This window comes from Macaca nemestrina (genome assembly GCF_043159975.1).
Source record: "Macaca nemestrina isolate mMacNem1 chromosome 8 unlocalized genomic scaffold, mMacNem.hap1 SUPER_8_unloc_4, whole genome shotgun sequence".
In the NCBI taxonomy this organism is placed as follows: Eukaryota; Metazoa; Chordata; class Mammalia; order Primates; family Cercopithecidae; genus Macaca; species Macaca nemestrina.
The window spans coordinates 295,439-318,762 of NW_027257568.1; the positions used below are offsets into that span (position 1 = coordinate 295,439).

General features: G+C 45.0%; 1 protein-coding gene across 2 annotated transcripts in view; it reads left to right on the top strand.

The window, feature by feature from the left end:
• The first annotated feature begins 857 nt into the window (after nt 1-857).
• The window catches only part of LOC139361110 (SH3 domain and tetratricopeptide repeat-containing protein 1-like), a 43,171-nt gene continuing 20,704 nt past the window's right edge, over nt 858-23,324 (top strand). Inside the window, exons 1-2 of one of the 2 annotated variants that reach the window (XR_011618654.1) lie at nt 858-1,087; nt 1,388-1,502. Coding sequence is in view for 1 of the 2 variants with exons in the window: in XM_071089596.1 (XP_070945697.1) it covers nt 15,836-15,926 (91 nt within the window). In the remaining variant the exon portion in view is untranslated. Of the gene's footprint in view, nt 1,088-1,387; nt 1,503-15,569; nt 15,927-23,324 lie in introns of those variants that run through there. The other variant, XM_071089596.1, reaches the window with a different exon arrangement.

Genomic DNA, 23,324 nt, shown 5'->3' on the forward strand with positions numbered 1-23,324 from the left:
TTTTCTCTAGCCCTGGCCTGGGTCCCAAACAGGGAACTTAATTCACTCTATCACTGAAGTATACTCTTGCTTTGATGCCATTGGTATGTTGTCCTAGAGATTTGCTGTGGCTGCTAGGAGTGTTTCAGAGTTAAGAACTGATGCAACCTCTCTTTTGTCAGATTTTGAGTCTATAAACCATCTTGTTTCCTTTAGCGTTATCTCCCTGGAACTGGAAGGTCAGAGATGAAGTTTTCTTAGATTATAAGTCTCAGTCTTTGCTATCTACCTTCGTCTGTCTCCCATATCACCGGCTGTTTTTTTTCCCCCTGTTTTTCATTTTAATGTTTTTATTGGATAGGTGTCTATTATTGCAGGCTACCTCAAAACATTTTTGGATATTGACAGGATATCCGTATGAATAATATGTAAAGATAACTTATTCTAGTTCTTTTGAGCAGAGGATTTGGTTTCGATATGTGGCCCTATTAAAGCTTTTGTTAAGTCCAAGTACTTGCTGAACTTCAGTTCCCTTACCTATAAAATGGAGTTAGTTGTTAGTAATACCTGTTCTGCCTAACTCAGGAGATTGTTTTGAGGATCAAATGAAATTATGAATGGAATGGAATTTTGTAAATTTTAAATGAAATATTGTATTACCTAAGATTTTTTTTTAAACGCCATATTAAGAATGGAATGAATCTGGGTTTTCTTTTGAAATCCCAAATGTTTAATGTATTGAGAAGTTTTAATGTGTCTGTTGGGGAGCTTCATTAGGATTGTTTTCTATCTTTAATTGGCCAGTATTTTTTTATATGTTAGCATTTTGGGGGAACATCAAAATTTGTGTTTCAGTTATCATTAGTATTTTACAAAGTTATTGAATGTGCATGATTTAGTCTTTAACAATCTCTTCAATTATTTACATTCCCATATAAAAAATGCAGTAATGAACGTCCATGTAAATAACATTCCCATGGTTCAATGAAGCATCATTTCTTGACATCTCAGTTTCTAAGTGCCCTGTGTTGAGGTTGGGAAAGCTAAAGGGCAGTCAGAGGTCAAGATCAGCAAAGCGTCACCTTTGACATTTGAAATCCAGCAGCAGGTATCACAGTGAACCCCATTCCAGCATCCAGGAAGTTTCTCTGTCCTGCCTCTCCTCCAGCCACCTCAGAATCTGTGTCTGCGGTGTTGGTCCTGCTTTCCTCTCTCTCCTCTGCCTTTTCTTTCTCTTCACCAACTTCTACCGAGTGCCTCTGATGTCTCAGACAGTGGCAGTGGGATTACAAAGGCTAATAAACTCAGCCCTGGTCCTCAAAGAATTGATGTTTTCTGTGCAGATATTAAGTGACACTGTCATATATAGTGTTGACAAACATTGATACAGATTTCCTGTGAAGTGCAGAAGCACCATCCTAGAAGCAGAGATGCAGAGGCAGCACTGGTGACTCACACATGGAGAGCTGGAGTTCTTGGTCTAGTGGGATCAACTGACTTGGACATCATTTCAGTGCAGCGGAGTGAGTGCTGGGACGGGCTCCCTCGGGGCATCTGGGGCTGGGTTTGTCTGGTGTTTAGTCTCCTGCCTGGTACTTAGAGTTTATCAGTAAGATGAGCATTGGGAGGCTTCTAAGTGAAAAGAAAGGCAATCACTTACCTGAAACCTACAATTTGTAGGTGTTCTGGGCCATTTATAATTCACTGAATCTGTTTTGTCAGAACAAGTCTATCATCTATTGTTTTGGATGGAGTGTGGCCAGCCCTGCTTTGCCATGTAAGGAAATCAGGAAACGCTTGTAAGGTGTCAACACCATGCCAGACACTCTTCTAGGGGTTTCCACGTAAATCACTGTATTCATTTCTGTTGCTGCTTTACCACATTTCCACAAATTTCATGGCTTAAAACAATTGAAATTGTATCATCTCACAGTTCTGTGGGGCAGAAGTCTGACGTGGGTGTCACTGGGCAAAAATCAGCATGTGGGCTGGGCTGCATTCCTCACTGGAGAATTGTTTCCAAGCGCTTTTGGCCAAATATAGTTCCTTGTGGTTGCAGGACTGAGGTGTCTGTTCCCTTGCTGGCCATCTGTTGGGGGCTGCCCTCAGCTCCCTCTATCTGGTCTTTGCACGTGGTCCCATCAGCTCAGGACTAGGTAGGCCAGGGACCTGGTCAGGCTCTCCAGTTCCCCTGTGTGCATTTCTCTTCTTCCACTCGGAGAAAGTTCTATGCCCTGTTTTAAAATATTTTTTTGCGATGCAGTCTCGCACTGTTGCCCAGGCTGGAGTGCAGTGGCGTGTTCTCAGCTCACTGCAATCTCTACCTCCCAGGTTCAGGTGATTCTCTTGCTTCGGCCTCCTGAGTAGCTGGGACTACAGTTGCCCGCGATGACACCGACTAATTTTTGTATTTTTAGTAGAGATGGGATTCACCATTTTAGCCAGGATGGTCTCCATCTCTTGATCTCGTGATCCGCCTGCCTTAGCCTTCCAAAGTGTGGAGATTACAGGTGTGAGCCACCACACCTGGCCAGATCTAGGCTCTTAGAGGCTCATGGGATTAGATTGGACCTCCCTGGATAGCCCAGGATACTCTTCCTAAGGCCTGTGGCAAAGCCCTTTTGCTGCATAACATAGTCACAGGTCTTGGGGGTTGGACTCTCCCACCACAGTTACCGATCCACTTACTACAGCAGCCTGGGAGGTGCTTTTCATTGCCTCTCGTTAACAGATACCAATTTTTTTTTTTTTTTTTTTTTTTTTTGCAAATTGGCAGGAACATGAAGATCCTTCTTTTTTTTTTTTTTTTTTTTTTTTTGAGACGGAGTCTCATTCTCTTGACTGGGCTGGAGTTCAGTGGTGCAATCTTGGCTCACCACAACTTCCACCCCCCGGGTTCAAGCAGTTCTCCTGCCTCAGCCTCCTGAGTAGCTGGGACTACAGGCACATGTCACCAAGTCCGGCTAATTTTTGTATTTTTAGTAGAGATGAGGTTTCACTCTGTTGGCCAGGCTGGTCACAAACTCCTTACATTGTGATCCGCCCGCCTTGGCCTCCAAAAGTGCTGGGATTACAGACATGAGCCACCGCGCCCAGCCATGAAGATCCTTCTTAAATGAAAAAACCGTTCCTCTGACTTGATGTGAGGCTGTTGGTGAGACTGATAGCAGTGGAGACAGGTCCATCAGAAATGGAGCTAAACTTTGTGTTCTGGAGTATTTTGATGGCCTGCCCTGATTATGTAAGTTTTGCTAAGAAGTCATTAGAGTAATTCCTCTACTGGAAGAAACACCATATGGGGAATTTGGGACCTTGCCTTTTCAAGTTTTACCCAAAGGACTCTTCATGGGTGAAAATTACATGATTCCAGGTCCATTTCTAGAATGGAAACAGCTGCATCAACCCAACAGCGATTCACATTCCTGAGTTTGAGAGAATCCGATTGTCTCAGGCTGAAGCCAAAAGCCCAATAAACAATGTTTGCACTTTATTCATAGTTAGGAATTAGGTGTATCCTGTGGTCAAGAAAACAACTGATGGTGGTCACCAAGTAGTTTAAAGCCAAGCAGGACCTCGTTTTATCATGTGGGTGTTTTGATTTTCTTAACGAAGTTTTTATTTTCCTGTGCAATAAATGACAAACTCTGACTTGAAATACATTTCCTTTAATAAACCAGAATGTAGGGTCGGGCGCAGTGGCTCATGCCTGTAATCCCAGAGTTTGGGAGGCCGAAGAGGGCAGATCATGTGGTCACTAGATTGAGACCATCCTGGCTATGGAGTGGTGGCTCGCACCTGTAATCCCAGCACTTAGGAATGCTGAGGCAGTAGGATCCACTGAGGTCAGGAGTTTAAGACCACCAACATAGTGAGACCTCCACCTCTACCAAAAAAAAAAAAAAAATGCTGGGCATGGTGGTGCACAGCTGTGGTTCTAGCTGCTGGGGTGGGGGGGGGGTGTTGATCACCTGATCCCACTAATTTGAGGCTGTAGTCAGTTAGAATTACACCACGGCATTCCAGCCCGGGCAACAGAGCAAGACCCTCTCTCAAACAAAAACAAAAACAAAAAACCATATTACTTAATATACTATTGTTGTTGGTCAAGTATCAGATTTTGTTTAAAAACTAAATACTCTTTTTTTTTTTTTTTTTTTTTTTGAGACGGAGTCTCGCTCTGTCACCCAGGCTGGAGTGCAGTGGCATGGTCTTAGCTCACTGCAAGCTCCGCCTCCCGGGTTCACACCATTCTCCTGCCTCAACCTCCTGAGTAGCCGGGACTACAGGCACCCGCCACCACGCCCGGCTAATATTTTGTATTTTTAGTAGAGATGGGGTTTCACCCTGTTAGCCAGGATGGTCTTGATCTCCTGACCTCGTGATCTGCCCACCTTGGCTTCCCAAAGTGCTGGGATTATAGGTAAATACTCATTTTTAGCCAAGTTGTACAGGCATATAGCTCTAAGAGTCAGTAATTAACAAGGCTTACAATAAAACCCAGCAATCCCCTACCTTACCCTTCTCTACTCTGATCCCTGCTCCTTGGAGGTTACTGTGTTTATGTTTTAGCTCATTCTAGATTGTGTGAAAGACAGGGAGATGTCCTACTGTGGAAGACAAGGATTCAGGCTGCTTACTTTCCCCGCTTCTCCTGCTGCCCATGTTTTTCTCCCCCATCCTCTCAGTATAATTATTGTGATAGTGAGGCCAGGCACGGTGGCTCATGACTTATCCCAGAATTTTGGGAGGCCGAGGCGGGCAGATCACTTGAGGCCAGGAGTTGAAGGCCAGCCTGGCCAACACAGAGAAACCCCGTCTCTACTAAAAAATACAAAAATTAGTCAGTTGTAGTGTCCCACACCTGTAGTCCCAGCTACTCAGGAGGGTGAGGCACAAGAATTGCTTGAACCTGAGAGCTGGAGGTTGCAGTGTGCTGAGATCGCACGATAAGGTGAGATCGCACCACTGCACTCCAACCTGGGCAACAGAGGTAGACTGTCTCAAAAAAAAAGTATCGTGATAGTGGGATACATAGTACAATATTGTGTATATTTAGTATTCTTCCTGATTTTGGCCCAGAGCTTTAAAACTCTTGTAATTTCCTGAGTGATAGGAGCATCATTGGTTATAATATTTGGTCTTAGGTTTCAATACCTGATACAAGAGCTTCTAAGGCTTTTGGAATCTCTGGGGTGATAAGAGTGTCTTTTGTATGATAATGAGATGACAGATGGCTTTGGGCACCTGGAAAGATTCAGGATTAGGGTTGGTTGCCAGAAAGATGAGTCATGATTAAAGAGTTGGACATATCAGCCCCACACCTACCTCTGGGAGGGGAGATGAGACAGGCTGGAAATTGAGCTACTCACGGTGGCCAATGACTTAATCATGTCTATGTTATGAAAACTCCATAACACCCTCTAAATACTGGGTTTGGAAAGCTTCTGGGTTGGTGAACTCATTTGGTGCTGGGGAGGTGGCACTTCCAGCAATGGCATGGGAGCCCCGACCTCTCTGCCCCGTGGTGTGCCCTGTGCATCTCTTGCATTTGGCTGTTCCTGTGTTCTCTTTGTAATAAACCAGTAAGAGTAAGTGCCAAGCACTTTGCGTCTGTCACCTCTCTTACTTTTTCAGCAACACTGTGTGGCAGATAATGTCCTCATTTTGCCGGTGACAAAATGAGACTGATGCATTGAATAACTTGCTCAAGGTCACATAATAAGTGGAATTCAAGCTCTGACTCTGAAGCCTGTGCTTTTAACTGGCATGCTGCATACGCGGCCTCTTTATTTTTTAGGAATTTTGGTGTCTCTAGGGCCTGACACCAAGTTGACCGTTGTGGCCTAGAGCTGTTATAACGGAGCTTTTAGCGGCCCTGCTGAGAACAGAGCCAGCACCTCCGGATTGGCAGGGCAGGGGCTGTTCCTGCTGGGAGCTGCAGGTCACTCCCTGTAGCCCTTGGCTGATCTTGCTCATCCACTCCCTCCCTCATTCAGTAGTTCCTGAGTGCCGCCTCTGTGCGGAGGAGAAGGAGGCAGCCTTCCAGCCCAGGTGGGGCCTGCAGGTACACACAGGGAGACGCAGCTGTGCACTGAGCTGGCTGTAGGCTGGGACAGTGTGGCTCCAGAGATGGCGATAGAATGCTCTGGGACTGCAGAGGGAACACATGCTTGTGAAAGGGAGGAAGGGACAGGCACCGCAGAGGAGGTGTACTTGAGTTGGACTTTGAGGGAGGAGTTGGATTTCCTCCGTGGAACCGAGCAGCTGAGGCTTTCTCAGTAGCTGAAGATTACAGCCAGCCAGCCTCAAACGTTCAGTTTTTCCTGAATTCCCTTTTTTAAGAGAGTGCAGTAAGTTTTCAACAGAGATAAAGCGGTCACCTCCATGTCATTCATGTTCTGCGAATCCTGTGTGTAGTTTTCGATGCTTAGCAGATGGGAGCAACCTGGGCCATAAGAGAAGAGCCTGTGTGTCCACTTGTTTGGACATCAGTCAGGTGTGGCACAGGGCAGTGATCACTGCCTTCCCCTGAGGAACTCAGTTGTACTTTTATGTGGAGAGGACAAAGAAAGCTGTTGTACAGGGGGCAGGAGACATTTCACCTGCAAAGCAAGGCACAAAATACATAGTCTGTGCCCTGCATGAGAAACCTAGCAGAACTGTGTGCTGATTCCCACCCCTGCCTCCCCTGCTGAGAGCGAACCGTCCATTGTACCATGGCGGAGGGCATTTCTGAAGCCTCTGCAATCGGAGTGATCTGTTACTTGCCCATTGAGCGTTAGGGGCAGCAACCAGGTGGTGTGGCTGAAACACAGGCCTTGGCCAGACGTGGTTGGTCGTGTTGGTTCTGCCACTGATTGTGAATTACAAAACCTTGGAGAAGTCATTGTCTTTGTCTGTGCCTCTCATGTAAGATGGGGAACACTGTGGCCATTGCAGAAAAGCAGATAGGTGGAGTGAGTATGAAGTGCTTTGTGTGTGTGTCATACGGTGAATGAAATGGCACTGATTGACATTATTGATAGTAATAGTAGGTTTAATTCAGGAATAAAACTGGTAAAGTAGGCCAGGTGCGGTGACTCACGCGTGTAATCCCAGCACTTTGGGAGGCCAAGGCGGGCGGATCATGAGGTCAGGAGTTTGAGACCAGCCTGGCCAATATGGTGAAACCCCAACTTTACTAAAAATACAAAAATTAGCTGGGTGTGGTGGTAGTCCTGGGTGCACCTGTAGTCCCAGCTACTTGGGAGGCTGAAGCAGGAGAATCGTTTGAACCTGGGAGGTAGAGGTTGCTGTGAGCTGAGATGGCATCACTGCACTCCAGTGTGGTCTACAGAGTGAAACTCTGTCTCAAAAAAAAAAAAAAAAAAAAAAAAAAAACCTGGTAAAGTGTTTTACCCAGCCTAGTTACGTGTGGTAGAGCCGAATGAAAGCTTAGAAAAAGATGACTTGAGAACTAGCCCAGCAGAGGAATCAGGCGGGACGTGTTGTTACTGAGTAAGTGAAATTTGCACCTGCTTTCTCCCAGGCCTCGCTGAGTTGTGTACAACAGAGAGCTCAGGTGTTGGGGGCAGTGGACCGGTTGAAGAATACATTGCTATTATGTGAGGAACACTGGGCTTTGAAAAAGCAGAACTGGATCCACGTTCTTGCCTAGTAACTCTAACTATCATCTAGTTTGTAAAAGGGAACGCGGTTCACTGAAAAATTCTTATGACAGTGGGGAAAGGATTGGGGCGTCTGCATTGGTGTGTGTAATATAGGTCATATGAAAGAGGATTTAGGCTGGAGGGAGACTTTTCATCTCTATAACTTTACTTTCACAGGACAATTCCATCATGATTTGAAGATTTTTGGGTCAAAACTACATTGTTCTGCTATGCGTTTTGGGGCAAATTTATACATACAATTTGCTTAAATATTTCAGATGTTACAAGTATATACGTGTGGGGTAAAAAGCTGAAATTTGTATTCCCCGTTCTCTAGAAGTAACCATTGTGAATAGTTAAGTCTGTATTCCAGTTATTTTGTGTATTATAAATAAGCTGTGAATATATGAGTGTATATATACATATATGTTACAGAAACACATTTTTAGAGATGGAATATTGTTGTGTTGCCCATGCTAGTCTCAAACTCCTGGGCTCAAGTGACCCTCTTGCCTCAGCTTCCCAAAGTTTTGGAATTACAGGCGTGAGCCACTGAGCCTGGCCTGCATGAGTATATTTACTAATTGCTAAGTTACTCTGTTCATTACGTGTTTATTGAACTCCCCCATGTGCCAAGCATTGTTCTGAATACCTTATATGCACGAATTCAATTAATTTTTAGAGCAGCTCTATTATTGTGGCCCCTTTACAGTGAGGAAACGGAACCACAGAGAGGCTGGGGACGTTGTCTAACATCACACAGCCAGTGCTGTTGGAATTGAGGTTGGAACCCAGACAGCTGGCTTCAGATCTCTTAGCTGTTATCATAGATGGCACACCCAAACCTTAAGGCCGCCTCCCAAGCCTTGCGTGAGCTCTGCCTGAGCTCTGCGAGAGCCATATATGTGAGGCTTCTTTCCTCTTTAAGAACACAAGTCTTGGAATTGTCCCAGACCCTGGTAGGACCTCTTGAGGACCAAAAAACAGGGATTCTTCAAGCCTGCCCCAAGGCCAGATCTCTAATTTAGCTTCTTGGAAGGCAGACGTGGAAGAGAGTAATTTTGCCAGAACAAAAAGTCAGGATGGCTGGGCTGACTCGGCCAGATGCGGTGGCTCATGCCTGTAATCCCAGTACTTTGGGAGGCCGAGGCAGGTGGATCACCTGAGGTCGGGAGTTCGAGAGCAGCCTGGCCAACAAGTAGAAACTCCGTCTCTATTAAAAATATAAAAATTAGCTGGGCGTGGTGGTGGGTGCCTGTAATCTCAGGTACTTGGGAGGCTGAGGCTGGAGAATTGATTGAACCTGGGAGGCAGAGGTGGCAGTGAGCTAAGATTGCACTATTGCACTCCAGCTTGGGTGACAGAGTGAGACTCCATCTCAAAAAAAAAAAAAAAAAAAAAAGGAAGGGGAATGGCTGGGCTGACTCATCCTAGGGAAGAGACCCTACAGCAGCCGTAGGACCTTGGCCGCTTGGGTGGAAAAGAAGGAAGGAAAAGCTTCACCCAGGGCGGTGACCTGGACTGCAGAAACCACACTACACAGTCCACGTCCTGGAGCCTGGCCACCCCGTTTGCTTCTCTTCTCCTTGGGTAGAGGGTGTGGGGAGCTTTCTACCCTGGAGGCTGAGCATCGCAGCTTCTAACCAGCGTAGGCATTTGTCTGTCCCTGGGAATACAGACAGCATTCTCATAAGCAGCCCAAATCCTCCTGAACAGCTTTTTGTAGGGTGGGGCAGGGCAGGGCAGAGGGTCATTTTGACTCATAGGTACCTTGTCCACTTTCGCTGCTGATAACTGTGTTACAGATTAAAGTTTTGTTTTTGATACTGAAGAGGATTTAAGAGAGTGAGGTATTACGGCACATCTGAGTCTGCTAAAATAGAACCAAGGGGTAGTGTAGGAAAATCTCTTCTAAATTATGGATCATATATGGTGAACGTTAGAAGTCATGTGTAACTAAGTTGAAAAATCAAAACGTGGCTTGTATTTGGGCGACCCGGGTAAGTCTGGATGCCACTGCGCCTTGTGTGAACACAGGATGCTGAGGTGTAGGGATCAACAGGCTTTTTCTGGACATCTTGTGCTTCTCCCTTGGGGTAAAGTGGGGTGGCAGTAGGAGCACACAGCTGTTGGGCCCCTAATATTTGTCAGCTGTTTTACATGTGGGATTCCATTTAATGCAATCTTGGAGGTAAAATTATTTTATTGAAGATGAAGATAGAGGCTTAGACAAGTTAAGGAAATTGTTCAAGGTCACGTCATTTGTTTTTTTTTGTTGTTGTTGTTCGTTTTTTTTTTGTTTTGTTTTTTTTTTTTTTTTTTTTTTGAGACAGAGTTTTGCTCTTCTTGTCCAGGCTGGAGTGCAATGGTGTGATCTCGGCTCACCATAACCTCTGCTTCCCAGGTTCAAGTGATTCTCCTGCCTTAGCCTCCCGAGTAGCTGGGATGACAGGCATGCGCCACCACACCAGGCTGATTTCATATTTTTAGTAGGGACGGGGTTTTTCCATGTTGGTTAGGCTGGTCTTGAACTCCCAACCTTGGGTGATCTGCCCAACTTGGCCTCCCAAGGTGCTGGGATTACAGGTGTGAGCCACTACGCCTGGCCAAGGCCATGTAATTTAAGTGGAAAAATGAAGTACTTGATGAACTCAGAAGTTTGACTTCAAGGCCCTTGATCTTTCCATAACACGTGGTTCCTTCCCTGGTTGGTGGGGAGTGACTGAGGAACTCAAGGAAGCTGTGTTTTGTGGAAAGAGGACCTAAGGGGTGTATGGTCTTTCCAGGCTTGGAATTGCCATGCTGGGCTTCTGAATTGTATAGCTTGGCCATATAGAGAGAAGCCCCTCATTTAAGACTTATTCTTTGGGGGAAATAAAGGAAGGCCACCCACATGAGACAGGCAGAGGCAACTTTCTCAGAGCTGCTGTGGCAAGGGAGTCGGCACTGTCACTTGCGTGTGGCAGAGACTGACATGCCAGTGAGTGGCGGATGAGGAGTGGGGAAGCTTCAGGATGGAAAAGAATGACTCCCAGTGGAGGCTGTTGTGGGGGCTGGAGGCGGCTGTGCAGAAGTGGGGTGTCCTATGTGATTGGTTAGGGGCGTATTTGGCTTTCTCTGAATTATCCTAACCGGAAATAGGGGCCAAAATTAGGGTGGCTGTCAGTTTTGAGTCAAGTCCTGCCCACGTGGGACAGAGTCGTGGTTTAGTTTCTGGGTTGTTGAGAGAGCAGTCTGGCTTCCTGTCTGATGTGCTAGCCTGGCTGGCCTCCTGGCTGTTTACTGTAGATAGGGGATTGATTTCCTGGGTGGGTAGCTACAGGTTGTGGTCTGAGTTCTGTCTTTATACATATGATCAGGCATGGTCTGTTTGTATATTCAGTCCCTCATTTTTCTGGTCAGTAAAAATATCAAATGACAAATTGGATACATTGAGAACTTTTTAGATGTCTGCGTCCCCTGGAGGAAGTTTTCATGTTCACATTTAATCAGAATGAATATAAACAATTGGGCCATTTATCTTGAAGATGTAAAACAGGAAATCTTCAACAATACTACCTCGGCGCCATTGCCTGTCTGTCCATCGTTAGGGAATGTGTTTTTATCCCCCGCCGGCTCATCATCCACCAGTTTGTGGTTGATCCACTTCTCTATACGTCTTGTCTTGTGTGCATCTCATTGTTTGCTAGTGTTAGCTATCCCCTTCATCAGTGTAGTTTATTTGTGTAGCCTCTGTTGGTAGGAAGTTATTTGTGGAATTTGTGAATGGAAGGTACCTTGGAGGTCTGCTAGGTCAGCCCAGTGATTTTCAAGATAAACAGAAATACAGGGAAATGTTCCAGCTTCTTTGGTGGCAAAACCAGGAATAGAAAGCAGTGTTCTTTGTGCCACAATGTCATTGGAAGACAACTCAATGTGGGCCTAAATTGCAGATTAACTAACTTTCATGTATCTCTGCTTCTGACTCTTGTTATCAGACATTTTAAATTGACCTTAATGTATTAACAGAAATATGAAAAGTCCTGACTTGTTTACATATAAGGTACTTCTTCGCCTACTCATTTGGTTGCTTTTTTCAACAGGATTGAAAAGACATTGTTATAAACTGAATGTTTATGTCTCCCCCAGATTCTTGTACTGGAGCCCTAACTGCCAGTGTGATGGTATTAGGGGATAGGACCTTTGAGAGGTGATTAGGGTTAGATGAGGTCATGAGCGTGGGCCCTGGTCTGACAGGATTAGTGCTCTTAGAAGAAGAGAAACCTGGCTGGGTGTGGTGGCTCACACCTGTAATCCCAGCACTTTGGGAGGCCGAGGTGGGCAGATCAGGACATCAGGAGATTGAGACCATCCTGAAACCATTTCTACTAAAAATACAAAAATTAGTTGGGTGTGGTGGCACGTGCCTGTAATCCCAGCTACTCGGGAGGCTGAGTCAGGAGAGTTGCTTGAACCAGGGAGTCAGAGGTTGCAGTGAGCTGAGATTGTGTCACTGCACTCCAGCCTGGTGACAGAGTGAGACTCTGTCTCAAAAAAAAAAAAAAAAAAAGAGAAAGCAGAGAGCTCCCACTGCCCTGGTGTGAGGAAACAAGAAGAAAGGTGGCTATCTGCAATCCAGGAAGAGGTCCCTGTCCCAGAACTGAGTTGACTGACACCTTGTTCTTGGAATTCCAGCCTCCAGAGCTGTGAGAAATAAACTAATGTTTAAACCACACAGTTTTTACATTTTTTTTAATGGTATTTGCCTATACTATTTTTATGGTGTTTTTTATGGTATTTGCCTATAGTATTATGGCCATCTGATTTGACTGATACAGAGATGGTTCCAGAATACTGTAGCCTGTATCTAAGTTGGTGATGCCATGAAAATAAATGTGGTAGTTTATTCCTTTATATAAAGATAGCACTGTGAGCCCAGGGCCTTTGCTCATGTCTTAGTTGAGTCTTGTCTTCTTATAATAGCTTCCTAATTTCTCTTTTCCCCCTCTAATTTATATTATATATCTGGATTAAATCATATATGGTATGATTTTATACTTTATGTCTATACAAACTTTTAGTGATTTATTTCGTTTTTTTTTTTTTATTTTTGAGACACGTCCTTGCTCTGTTGCTCAGGCTGGAATGTAGCAACAGAATCACAGCTCACGGTAACCCTAAATTCCTGGGCTCAATTGATCCTCCCGCTTCAGCCTCCTGAGTAGCTGGGATTACAGGTGTGCTATCCTGCCTAGCTAATTTTTAAATTTTTTGTAAGGACAGAGTCTTGCTATGTTGTCCAGAGTGGTTTCAAACTCCTGGCCTCAAGCAGTCCTCTCACCTCAGCCTCTCAAAGCACTGAATTACAGGCATGAGCCTCCATACCCACCCCAGTGATTTTTTGTTGTTAAGATCAAGGATGGGTTCCCTGGCTTGGCATTCAAGGCTCATGATCTGGGCGTGATATGCAAGTTGGGTTTCAGTGTTTCCGTTCCCGCCATCAGCCTTGCATTCCAACTTGTTGCCTAAGCCCTGTTCTGAAGCCCAGCCTGAGAGCTGCATTTAGAATTTATACCTTCTCATTTCTTCATTTTCTTTGCCTATGTTCTTATCTCCATCTGGGACATCGTCTTCACCTGTGTTCTTATTTCCGTCTGGGACATCGTCTTTGCCTATGTTCTTATCTCCACCTGGGACATCATCTTCGCCTATGTTCTTATCTCCATCTGGGACATCATCTCCACACTTCTGCCTCTTTAAATCTTCTCCATCCTTCAAGACTTGAAATACTCACTTCCTTTACATGATCCCCGCTCTGACATCCAAGCTAGAATTAATCTTTCTTCCTTTGAACTCTGATAGTGATTAATGTTTTTCATCCTTTAATTATGCAGCAGTCCTGTGTGTTAGATATTATTATTTCCCCAGTTTTTCATAGTTACTCTGAAAATATTTACTGTAGTCATATATTTTGAGTATGTAATATGAGCGACATTCAAAAGGTCCTGGAGAGTGAAAGGCAGTCCTACTCCCATCACTGCCCTGTGACCACTGTTGCCAGTTTTGTTTGTTTGTTTGCTTGTTTGTTTTTCCAAGATGGAGTCTTGCTCTGTCACGAGGCTGGCGTGATCTCAGCTCCCTGCAACCTCCACCTCCTGGGTTCAAGCGATTCTCCTGCCTCAACCTCCTGAGTAGCTGGGACTACAGGCGTGCGCCACCGTGCCCAGATTATTTTTGTATTTTTAGTAGAGACGGGGTTTCACCGTGTTGGCCAGGATGGTCTGGATATCTTGGCCTCTTGATCCACGTGCCTCAGCCTCTCAAGGTGCTGGGATTACATGTGTGAGTGACTGCACCCAGCCTATGTATCTTCTTTTTAAAACACAGATGTTGGCATAAGATAAACAGTGTTCTCCACCACTTCCCCACTGGTAAATATTTAGGTTATTCCCAACCGTTTGGATTAATCAATGCTGAGTTGTACATAATTCTTGCATATTTGCATCAATATATTTATAGGGTGCATTGCTAGAAATGGAATTGTGGGGTCTAGGGTTCTGCGCATTTTAAATGTTGATGGGTGTTGCTCGATTCCCTTCCGTTAGGGCCATACCGTTATCTCACTGTCAATGTGTAAGGGCGCCTATTTCTATTTCCTTGCCAACAGTTTCTTCTGACATCACACACACACATAAAAATAGCCCTTTGTTCCAAAAACATGGACATTTTACCTTTCTACTTAAAGTGTGCGCACACTGACTGAAGCTCTGTGTTGCAGTGATATGTGCTGCTAGTATTGTGGCTCTGTTTTGAATTTGCTAGCCAAGCTATGGCTTTCCAGTCAGGTATTTTTTGTTTTGTTCATGTTGTTGCTGCCGTTGGGCCGGGCTAACCTGTGTGAATTTCCTTCTACTGCCCAGCTAGATTTCCTTTCCAGTGGACGGGCTTAGTGTCTCATCCGGCTGCCCTGTTTCCTGGTGATCTGGGCTGAGGGTCTAATCCGGCTACCTTGTTTCCTGGTGATCTGGGCTGAGTGGCTCCATGAGAAGTTGCACCCATCTTCTCCAGTAGTGCGTCTTTTCACAGCAAGCAAAACATTTTCACCACGTTTCTAGCGGGACAGGCACTAGCTCTTTTCTGGGCATCAGGAGACCTGGCTTTGTTCTGGTTCAAGCAACAGCTGGTGAGTTACCAAAGACAAGTCGCATCTGGCCCCTGGTCCTTTGCTTTATAAGTAGAATCACAGTCCGAGTGGGCATCACTGCCCTGGTCTCTATGCGGTGCTGAGTGTTGTGGGGATGATGGCTAAGTGTCAGGGTGCATTTCCACCACTAGGGGATTACAGGCCAGCCAAAGACACAGGAGGAAAGCTAACAGCCCCGGGCAGGTACACACAACGAGAGGAGTTTGAAAGGGTGGTTCCAAGCTCCTTGGTGTGATTGATGTGATCACAATAAACATTTTATCTCTAAGTCTTGGGCCATTGGACCAAGAGAAGAGAGAGCTGGTGTTGAGTTGTAGTGAGAGGTGCGTGGTTCGTGAGCCTGCTGAGCCTGGCTGGGACTCAATTCCATTGAGTCCCATTCCATTTTACCTTCTGTTTCCACCTTTTTCGTGCTCCTGCTTGTTTCTCTAGAAAAAAATGCAATAAATTCCTTTCAAAAACTTTACAAAAGCCATAGATGCTTATTGAAAATAGTTCAAATGATTTGGAAGACAGAAAGATAGTGAGTGTTTTTCTCCTGTGTGTTTGGATGAATGTGTCTTTGGGGAGTCACTATTAACACTGGGTGTATTTCCTTCCAGATCTTTTCCAGTGTACCTACAAAGATACATGTACACATTGTAAGAAACAAAATAGTACCTGATAAACATTGAGTTCCCTACTCCCACTCCGCAGTCTACATGGACATCCTTTCATGGTGATACGATGAGACCTGATGGACTCCTTTAGTTCGCTGTAGTACTAGGTAATAATAGCTACAGATAACTCACCTTCAGTGGGCATTTACCATGTGACAGGGTCTGTGCTCCAGGCAGGCTACATGAAGTGGGTCTTAAGGCTTTTTACAACAATGCTATGGGTGAACACAGTAATTGTTAATATTTTGCAAGTGATAGAATTGCAGTAGAGAGAAGCAAAGCTGCTTGCTCAAACTCATGGCATGATTCCTGAGAGACAGAGAGAGAACACTTTTAACACAATTGTTGTTATAGTCAGGTGATTTATGATCATTTCAAGAAAGAGTGCATTCAGCGAATACATTTCAGGGTCTGGTACAGTCTGGGAGCTGGTCCTGAAAATGCACTGGGCTAGAGGTAAGGGAGCGGTCCATTGGCCCTGGAACCCTAGTTCAAGGAGGGAGGTCCCGGGGAGAGGGGGCATGGAGAGGAGGTCTCTGAACAAACCTTGCAACATCCATTTCGGCTGAGTCTGGTCCGAGGTCTGGGTCTTGACATGTATACTTTTCAGAGATATTTGGTTTTGATTTTTATCATGGCTCACCTGAGCAGCCATGGTTTCAAACTGCCTGGAGATGTGGTCTGGCAGGCCACTGCTCTGCCCATCCTTCCTGCTCCTGCAGGAGGGGAGTCATCCTGGACTAGAGGGCTTCACCTGTAATCAGCTATCTCATAATAAGTGGATTTGATGCTGGTTTCGCTAGGTCAGGAAATTTCCCATTTGGAAGGAAAACTGATACTTGTTTTTGGGTTTTGCTGAGAAGCCACAGGCTTTAGAGCAGGGACTGGAAGTTTGTTGAGACACACGTGAGTGCACTCAAACATCTTCCATGAAATGTGGAAATAAAGACAGTGTTCCAGAGAGGTCCCTGGCTTTGGGATATAAATATTTCTGTAACAGAATGGCACTGGATGTCTGCTGTATTTTTTTCTCTGCTATTTTGGCAAGTTTTATCTGCGTGTGTGTCTCCTGTACAGAAGGTATGACATCCGTTTTTGCCACCAAGGGTTTACAGCGGTTGGTCCCTCCTATGTGGGTCACTTTTGTGCCGTGGTTTCTTTGGGGAAATTGTAGGTCTCCTACCCAAAGCACATTGCCCATTTCAAGGTGCTCCTGGTTTCTGAACACCTGTGGCAGTGCCTTTCCTGTAGGTGAAGCCAGCGGAGAAAGTACCCCTCCCCAGGAGGTGGGGACTGGTGATTGCCTGAGTGAGGAGGCCGGGGATGAGCCCTGGACTAGAACTTGTGACCGGCTGCTTTTCCTTCCCCTCCTCTCCCTCCTATTTTGCCACCACCCCCTCTTTATAAAATTTCTTATTAAAAATTAAGCAACTATTTTGGTTTCCTTTTTTCGCTATTCCTTGCTAATCGCATGCAGAGTGAGCCTGGGACAGTGGAAAGGAAAGTTGTATTTGGCTTCAGATGATCCTACCAGTCCCGCATTGAGGGGCTTCCGCAAGGTGGCATTGTCAAGTGGCGTTGTGGAGGTTCTCCTTTCAGTTCTCAGCGTTAACCAGCAGAGGCAGGTGCTACTTATTCCTGGTTAATGTTGAGGAAGTTGAGCTCAAAGTGGCTAAGGGAACTTCCCAAAGTCACATAGGAAGTAGCAGAGTAGAACCAAACACAGATTGTCTCTGAATCAGGCAGGTCTTCCGATTCCAAAATGGACTCTTAATTTTTGGAGGTCAAAAAGCTGAACAGACACAGATATTTCTTTTTCTTTCTTTCTTTCTTTCTTTCTTTCTTTCTTTCTTTCTTTCTTTCTTTCTTTTTCTTTCTTTCTTTCTTTCTTTCTTTTTTTTTTTTTTTTTTTTTTTTAGCTAGGGTTAGGTATGCTGCCTAGGCCGGTCTAGGCTCAAGCTGTCCTCCTGCCTTAGCATTCTGAGTGCTGGGCTTACAGGTTTGTGTCACCACACCCAAGAGAACAGACATTTCTTGAAGGAAGGCATACAAATGGCCAAAAAATATGTGAAAAAATGCTCAGTATCGCTTATAATCAGAGAAATGCAAATCAAAACCGCAGTGAGGCATCATCTCATCTGTTAGGATGGGTATTATCGAAAAGACAAAAAATAACAAGTGCTGGTGAGGATATGGAGAAAAGGGAGCTCTTACACACTGTACGGGGGTGTAAACTAGAGCAGCTGGCTGGGCGTGGGGCTCACGCTGACATCCCAGTACTTTGGGAGGCCGAGGCGGGCAGATCACCTGATGTCAGGAGTTCGAAACCAGCCTGGCCAACATGGTGAACCCCGTCTCTACTAAAAACACAAAACTTAGCTGGGAGCGGTGGATCACACCTGTAATCCCAGCACTGTTGGGCAGCTGAGGTGGGCGGGTCACTTGAGGCCAGGAGTTCAAGACCAGCCTGGCCAACGTGGTGAAACCCCATCTCTACTAAAAAATACAAAAATTTGCCAGGTGCAGTGGCGGGCGCCCATAATCCCAGCTACTCGGGAGGCCAAGGCATGAGAACCACTGCAACCCGGGAGGCGGATGCTACAGTAAGCAAGCCAAGATTGCACCACTGTACATTATAGCTGGATAGGAATAAGTTCTAGTGTTCTATAACATAGGATGACTATAGTTAACAAGAATATATAGTTTCAGGCTGGGTGCAGGGGCTCATGCCTGTAATCCTAGCACTTTGGGAGGCTGAGGTGAGTGGATCACCTGAGGTCAGGAGTTTAAGACCAGCCTGGCCAACGTGGTAAAACCCCATGTCTACTAAAAGTACAAAAATTAGCCGGGCATAGTGGTGGGTGCCTGTAACCCCAGCTCAGGAGGCCGAGGCAGGAGAATAGCTTGAACCTAGGAAGCAGATGTTGCAGTGAGCTGAGATCACACCACTGCACTCCAGCCTGGGCAACAGAGCAAGACTTTGTCTCAAAAGAAAAAAATATATATATCTATATATATAGATATATATATATAGTTCCAGATAATTGGAGGAAGGGTATTGAACGTTACCAACACAAAGAAATGATAAATGTTTGAGATGGTGAATATGCTAATTACACTGATCACATATATTACATGTATTATGACATCACTATGTGTACTCTATACGTATGTACAGCACACAATTATGTGTCAATTAAAAAAGAAAAAGCTGAACTTAGATTGGAATGGCTATGAAGTAGCTAGCTTTTTCATATTTTTGATATAGACCCTAGGCATTTATTTTAAGTAAACTACCCTTGGCTTCAGAAAATGTTTAGTATTTGAATTTTAGCCTTGCATTTTATAATACAGAGAAGTAAAACTGTAGGCTTGCTTTAGATACCGTCACAGGGGTTTGCTGTGATGACTTGTTTATGTAATAAGGGGGAAATATACCTCAATTAATAGGCATACATGCTCATTTTTCTCACTCATACACATTTTTAGTTGTTGTCCAGGCATTGTGATACCTATGTAAACAGTATGCGATATCTTAGGTAGGAATCAGAATTTTAAGGTAAGAATACTTAGTTATATATTTTTCAAGCTTTCAAACTGGACATTTTACATGTCCATTATATAACTGTAATTAAATTTTCAAAAAAACAAACCTGTCTTTAATATGGGTGATGCTCTAGCTTTTTTTTTTTTTTTTTTTTTTTTTTTTTTTTTTTTTTTTTGGAGACAGCATCTCACTTTCTCCCAGGCTGGAGTGTAGTGATGCGATCATGGCTCACTGCAGCCTCAGCCTCATAGGCTGGAGAGATCCTCCCACCTCAGCCTCCCAAGTAGCTGGGACTGCAGGTGTACAATACCATGACCAGCTAATGTTTAAAATTTTTTGCAGAGACAGGGCCTCCCTCTGTTGCTTAGGCTGGTCTGGAATTCCTGGGTTCAAGTGATTCTCCTGCTTCATCCTCCCAACGTGTTGTGATTACAGTCATGTGCCACTGCCTGGCCCCATATAAGTGGGATGTTGACTTTAGCCTAGGAGTTCCACACCAGCCTGGGTAAAATGGCTCAAGACCCCGTCTCTACAAAAACTAAAAAAATTAACTGGTCACGGTGGCACCTGCCTGTGGTCCCAGCTACTCCAGGAGGCTGAGGCAGGAGAATAACTTGAGCCCAGGAGTCAAAGCTGCAGTGAGCTCTGATCTTGTCATTGCATTCCAGCCTGGGTGACAGAGTGAGACCTTGTCTCTTAAAAAAGTTACTGGCTACCTGATTATTCATAGGAAAAAAACCTGAACTCTGATCTAAACCTCATACCTCGCACAAAAATTAACTCACAATGGATTATGGACTAAAATGTAAAATGCAAAATAATGATGAAAAGGAGAGCTAGAGACTGGGAGAAACTATTTGCGAACCAGATGTCTGATAAAGGACTCATATCTATAATATATAAAAAACTATCAAAATTCAACAGTGAAACCAAATCATCTACTTTGAAAATGAATAAAAGACCTGAAGAGACATTTCAGATAACATATAAGCACATGAAAATTTGTTCAACATCACGAGCCATCAGAAAATGGCACACTAAAGCCACGTCACTATACACCTATCAGAAAGCCTAAAATAAAAAGTAGTAACAAGGCCAGTGCTGGTGAGGATGCGGGGAAACGGGATCACTCACACTTGGCTGGTGGGAATGGAAGATGGCACAGCCATTGTGGAAAACAGCTTGACAGTTTCTTAAAAAATTAAATGTGCAATTGACATAGGATGCAGCACTCACATTCATGGGCAGTTATCCCAGAGAAATGAAGACTTATGTTCACACAAAAGCCTTTATGTATCTGTTCATAGCCGCATTGTTTATGGAGGCTAGAAACTGGAAACAGCCCGGAGACTGCTCAGCAGGTGAATGGTTAAACAAACTGGTGCACCCAGGCCCCAGATACTACTCTGCAGTAGTTAATGACATCCGTGTTCATCAGTCTTTCAAACTAGAAACCACCATCATGCTTAATCCCCTTTTTTCCATCCTGGGTCTGAGTGGATTTCATTTTGCATTTCTTTCCAATGCATTTTCCCTCTGTCCTTTCTAGTTGCACCTCATGCCTCATTTGAACTGTTGTAAGAGCCACCGAATTGTTTCTCTGCCTCATCATGGAATCCTTTCCACATTTCATGCCCCGCATTGCCATTGGAACAATCTTTCCAAAACATGAACAAACTAACTTAAAAGAAATATCCCAGGTAGCCTTCCAAATAAGTATAAGCTTTCTGTTAGAAGTGTGACTTCTTGTCTATAGGGAACCCCAGGACTGTAGAGAGACAGATTTGCTGTCTGCATTTTAAGATCAGGCAGAAATCCCTGGAGGGGCCCATGTGGAACAGTGGCACAAATACTGGTTGTAGAATCAGAAGCCCTCATATCCTGGTTCTAACACTAGCTGGATGTTCTTGGGAAAGTTTTGGTTTCATAACCTCAGAAACTCCATTTCTTAAGAAATGGAGATGAGGAAGCATACTGAAGGGATCACATAAGGCTGCTGGGAGGAGTGGATGAGGGGCTTGGTGAACATGCTGTGTAATCCGTGAAGCACGTCGTATATGTGAGACGTGGAGCTGTGTGGATAGCGGTTCTGGAATCATTGTATGAAAACGATGGAAAGCACATTCGTAGTTCTGCCTGATGATACCACTGGGCACCTGTGTTGTACATGCCTGCAACATGGGTGAGGCCCGAGTCAGTACAACTCCCAGTTTGGTTTTCATGCAGTTAGAAAGGCCCGAGAGGACCCTTCCCCCCTCCAGCTGTAGGAAGGAGGCGGCTGTCTCCTGCCTGTATTTGGTGGGATTGTCTGTGGCTCCTTAGGGACAGGAATGCAGGGAGTGGGGGAAGAAAGCCGGCCTGACTGCTCGCTAGTCAGCCTTCCCCCAGGGAGGAGTGGAGGGTTCATTTCGTGGTAACTTGCCAAGTCTTTCTTAACCCATCTGCTCTTAGAAATGACCAGCATGACAAGGAAAAGACCCGTTCGAGATAGATGGGCTGTGTGTCCCCTGCGTTTATGGCTTTGTTGCCTCAGAGCTGCCAGAACTCAATAGATTTCTGGGGAATGCTGTGTCAGCCAAGGGGCTGAAAATAGTGAGAGGAAGAAAATTCTCCCTCGCTGCTCTGGTCTGGGAGTGATTACTGAGGAGAGCGGCATGGAGAGGCCAGCCGTGGGGTCCCTCTCAAGCACGCCCTCACCGCAGTGGGAATGCGGGTCTCAACCTCCCTAGGCCTCCGTGATTTTCATCTGTCACATACTCACCTCCAGCAGGGATGTCTATGGTGATGAGATGAGGGAGCATCATAGCACATGTGGCACTTATTATGCTTGCGGTGAGTGGACGCTGGCGTCAGTGGAACAGGAGACTGGGCGCTGCATGTGGACGCACTCACGTGCTGGTGGCATGGGTGTATAGAGGAGAGAGGGACGCTCTGCCGTTCTCCTTTTGGTCTGTCACCCCCGCTGTTGTGAACAGAATCCGTGAGTGTATTCTGTTGCCCCAGTCAACTTGGTAGGCTGATTGCTCAATTTTCTGCTTCCACTTTTGATTTCTTAAGAAAGGGAAGAGGAATATTTCAGTTACTTTTCTGGTTGATGGCATACATTCCTTGATATCACCTTAATGCTTTTTAATTTCTATGTATTTTGGATGCTGGAGCTTGCCTGACATCTGTGTTTTTATGCCTCACCCTCTTGTGTAACTGTTGGCCACACCAGGACCAGAGAGAAGTGACCAGAGCGATTGGTAGCAGGGCTAGGACTGGTATTTCCTAGCCTTTTGCCACCCAGCAGGCTCTGTTTTCTGTATTGCACTGCTCTTCCCTATTTCGACCCCTGTTAGGACAGTGGATGTGAAATGTAGCTGGGCGCTTTTGGGGGTGTGCTAGGAGTGTGGCAGATGCCTCAGACTGGCATTTTCCCCTGATTCTGAATTCTCATGGCTCAGAGTCAGTCTCTAGGCTACTGACCGGGAAGATACAGGAAGTTGTTTTGTGTGGCAAACTGCCAGGGCATTTTTTTCACCCGGCAACTTATTTGGTTTGGACTGGAATAAATCTTTGATATTGATTTCTTTGCCAATATTATTAGGGAGTGGAGCCTGACTTGTTAACTTAGCCCAATTCATCGTGCTTAGAATCTCAGTGAGTGCGTGTTGAACTGAGCAGAAGTGTGAGAGCAACTTGGACAGTGGTTTGCAAGCCTAGCTGCATCTGGGGGGCTGTGAAAAAAACATGCGTGCTTACTCCAGACCAGTTGAAATAGAATCTGCAGGAATGGAGCCTGCGCAGCTATAGTGCTGTTAAAAATCCCCAGGTGGTTCTGATATACCGTAAAGGTTGAGATCCACTGATCCACAGTGAATTGGAGTCCTGGATCATAGACATGCCTTATGCTTTCACCAGCTTAGAATGGTTCTTGTGCTTTAGAACTGTGAAAAAGTGTTATGCAAACAAATGTGGAAATAGCCTAAATGCCACATCCTGTTACTACCTGTCATCAAGTATATTTACCAGTTATTCACTCTATTCTGATCTCTACCCATTCCACTTTTTCTTCATGGAACAATAATTTGACAGTTGGTTGTGCAGAACCAGAGTAAGTCTAGTTTGATTGGCGGGAAACGATTTTGGGTATGAAGTACCCTTTAGGCATTTATTGAACTCTCGTTTGTACCACAGCTGTGCTGGACAGTTTATAAATATTACTTCTTTAAACAAGGCCTATGGAGTCAGGCTGCCTGGGTTTTGCTAACTAGCTGTGTCATTTGGGCAAGTTTTTAAGCTTATATAAACCTGACTTTCATCTA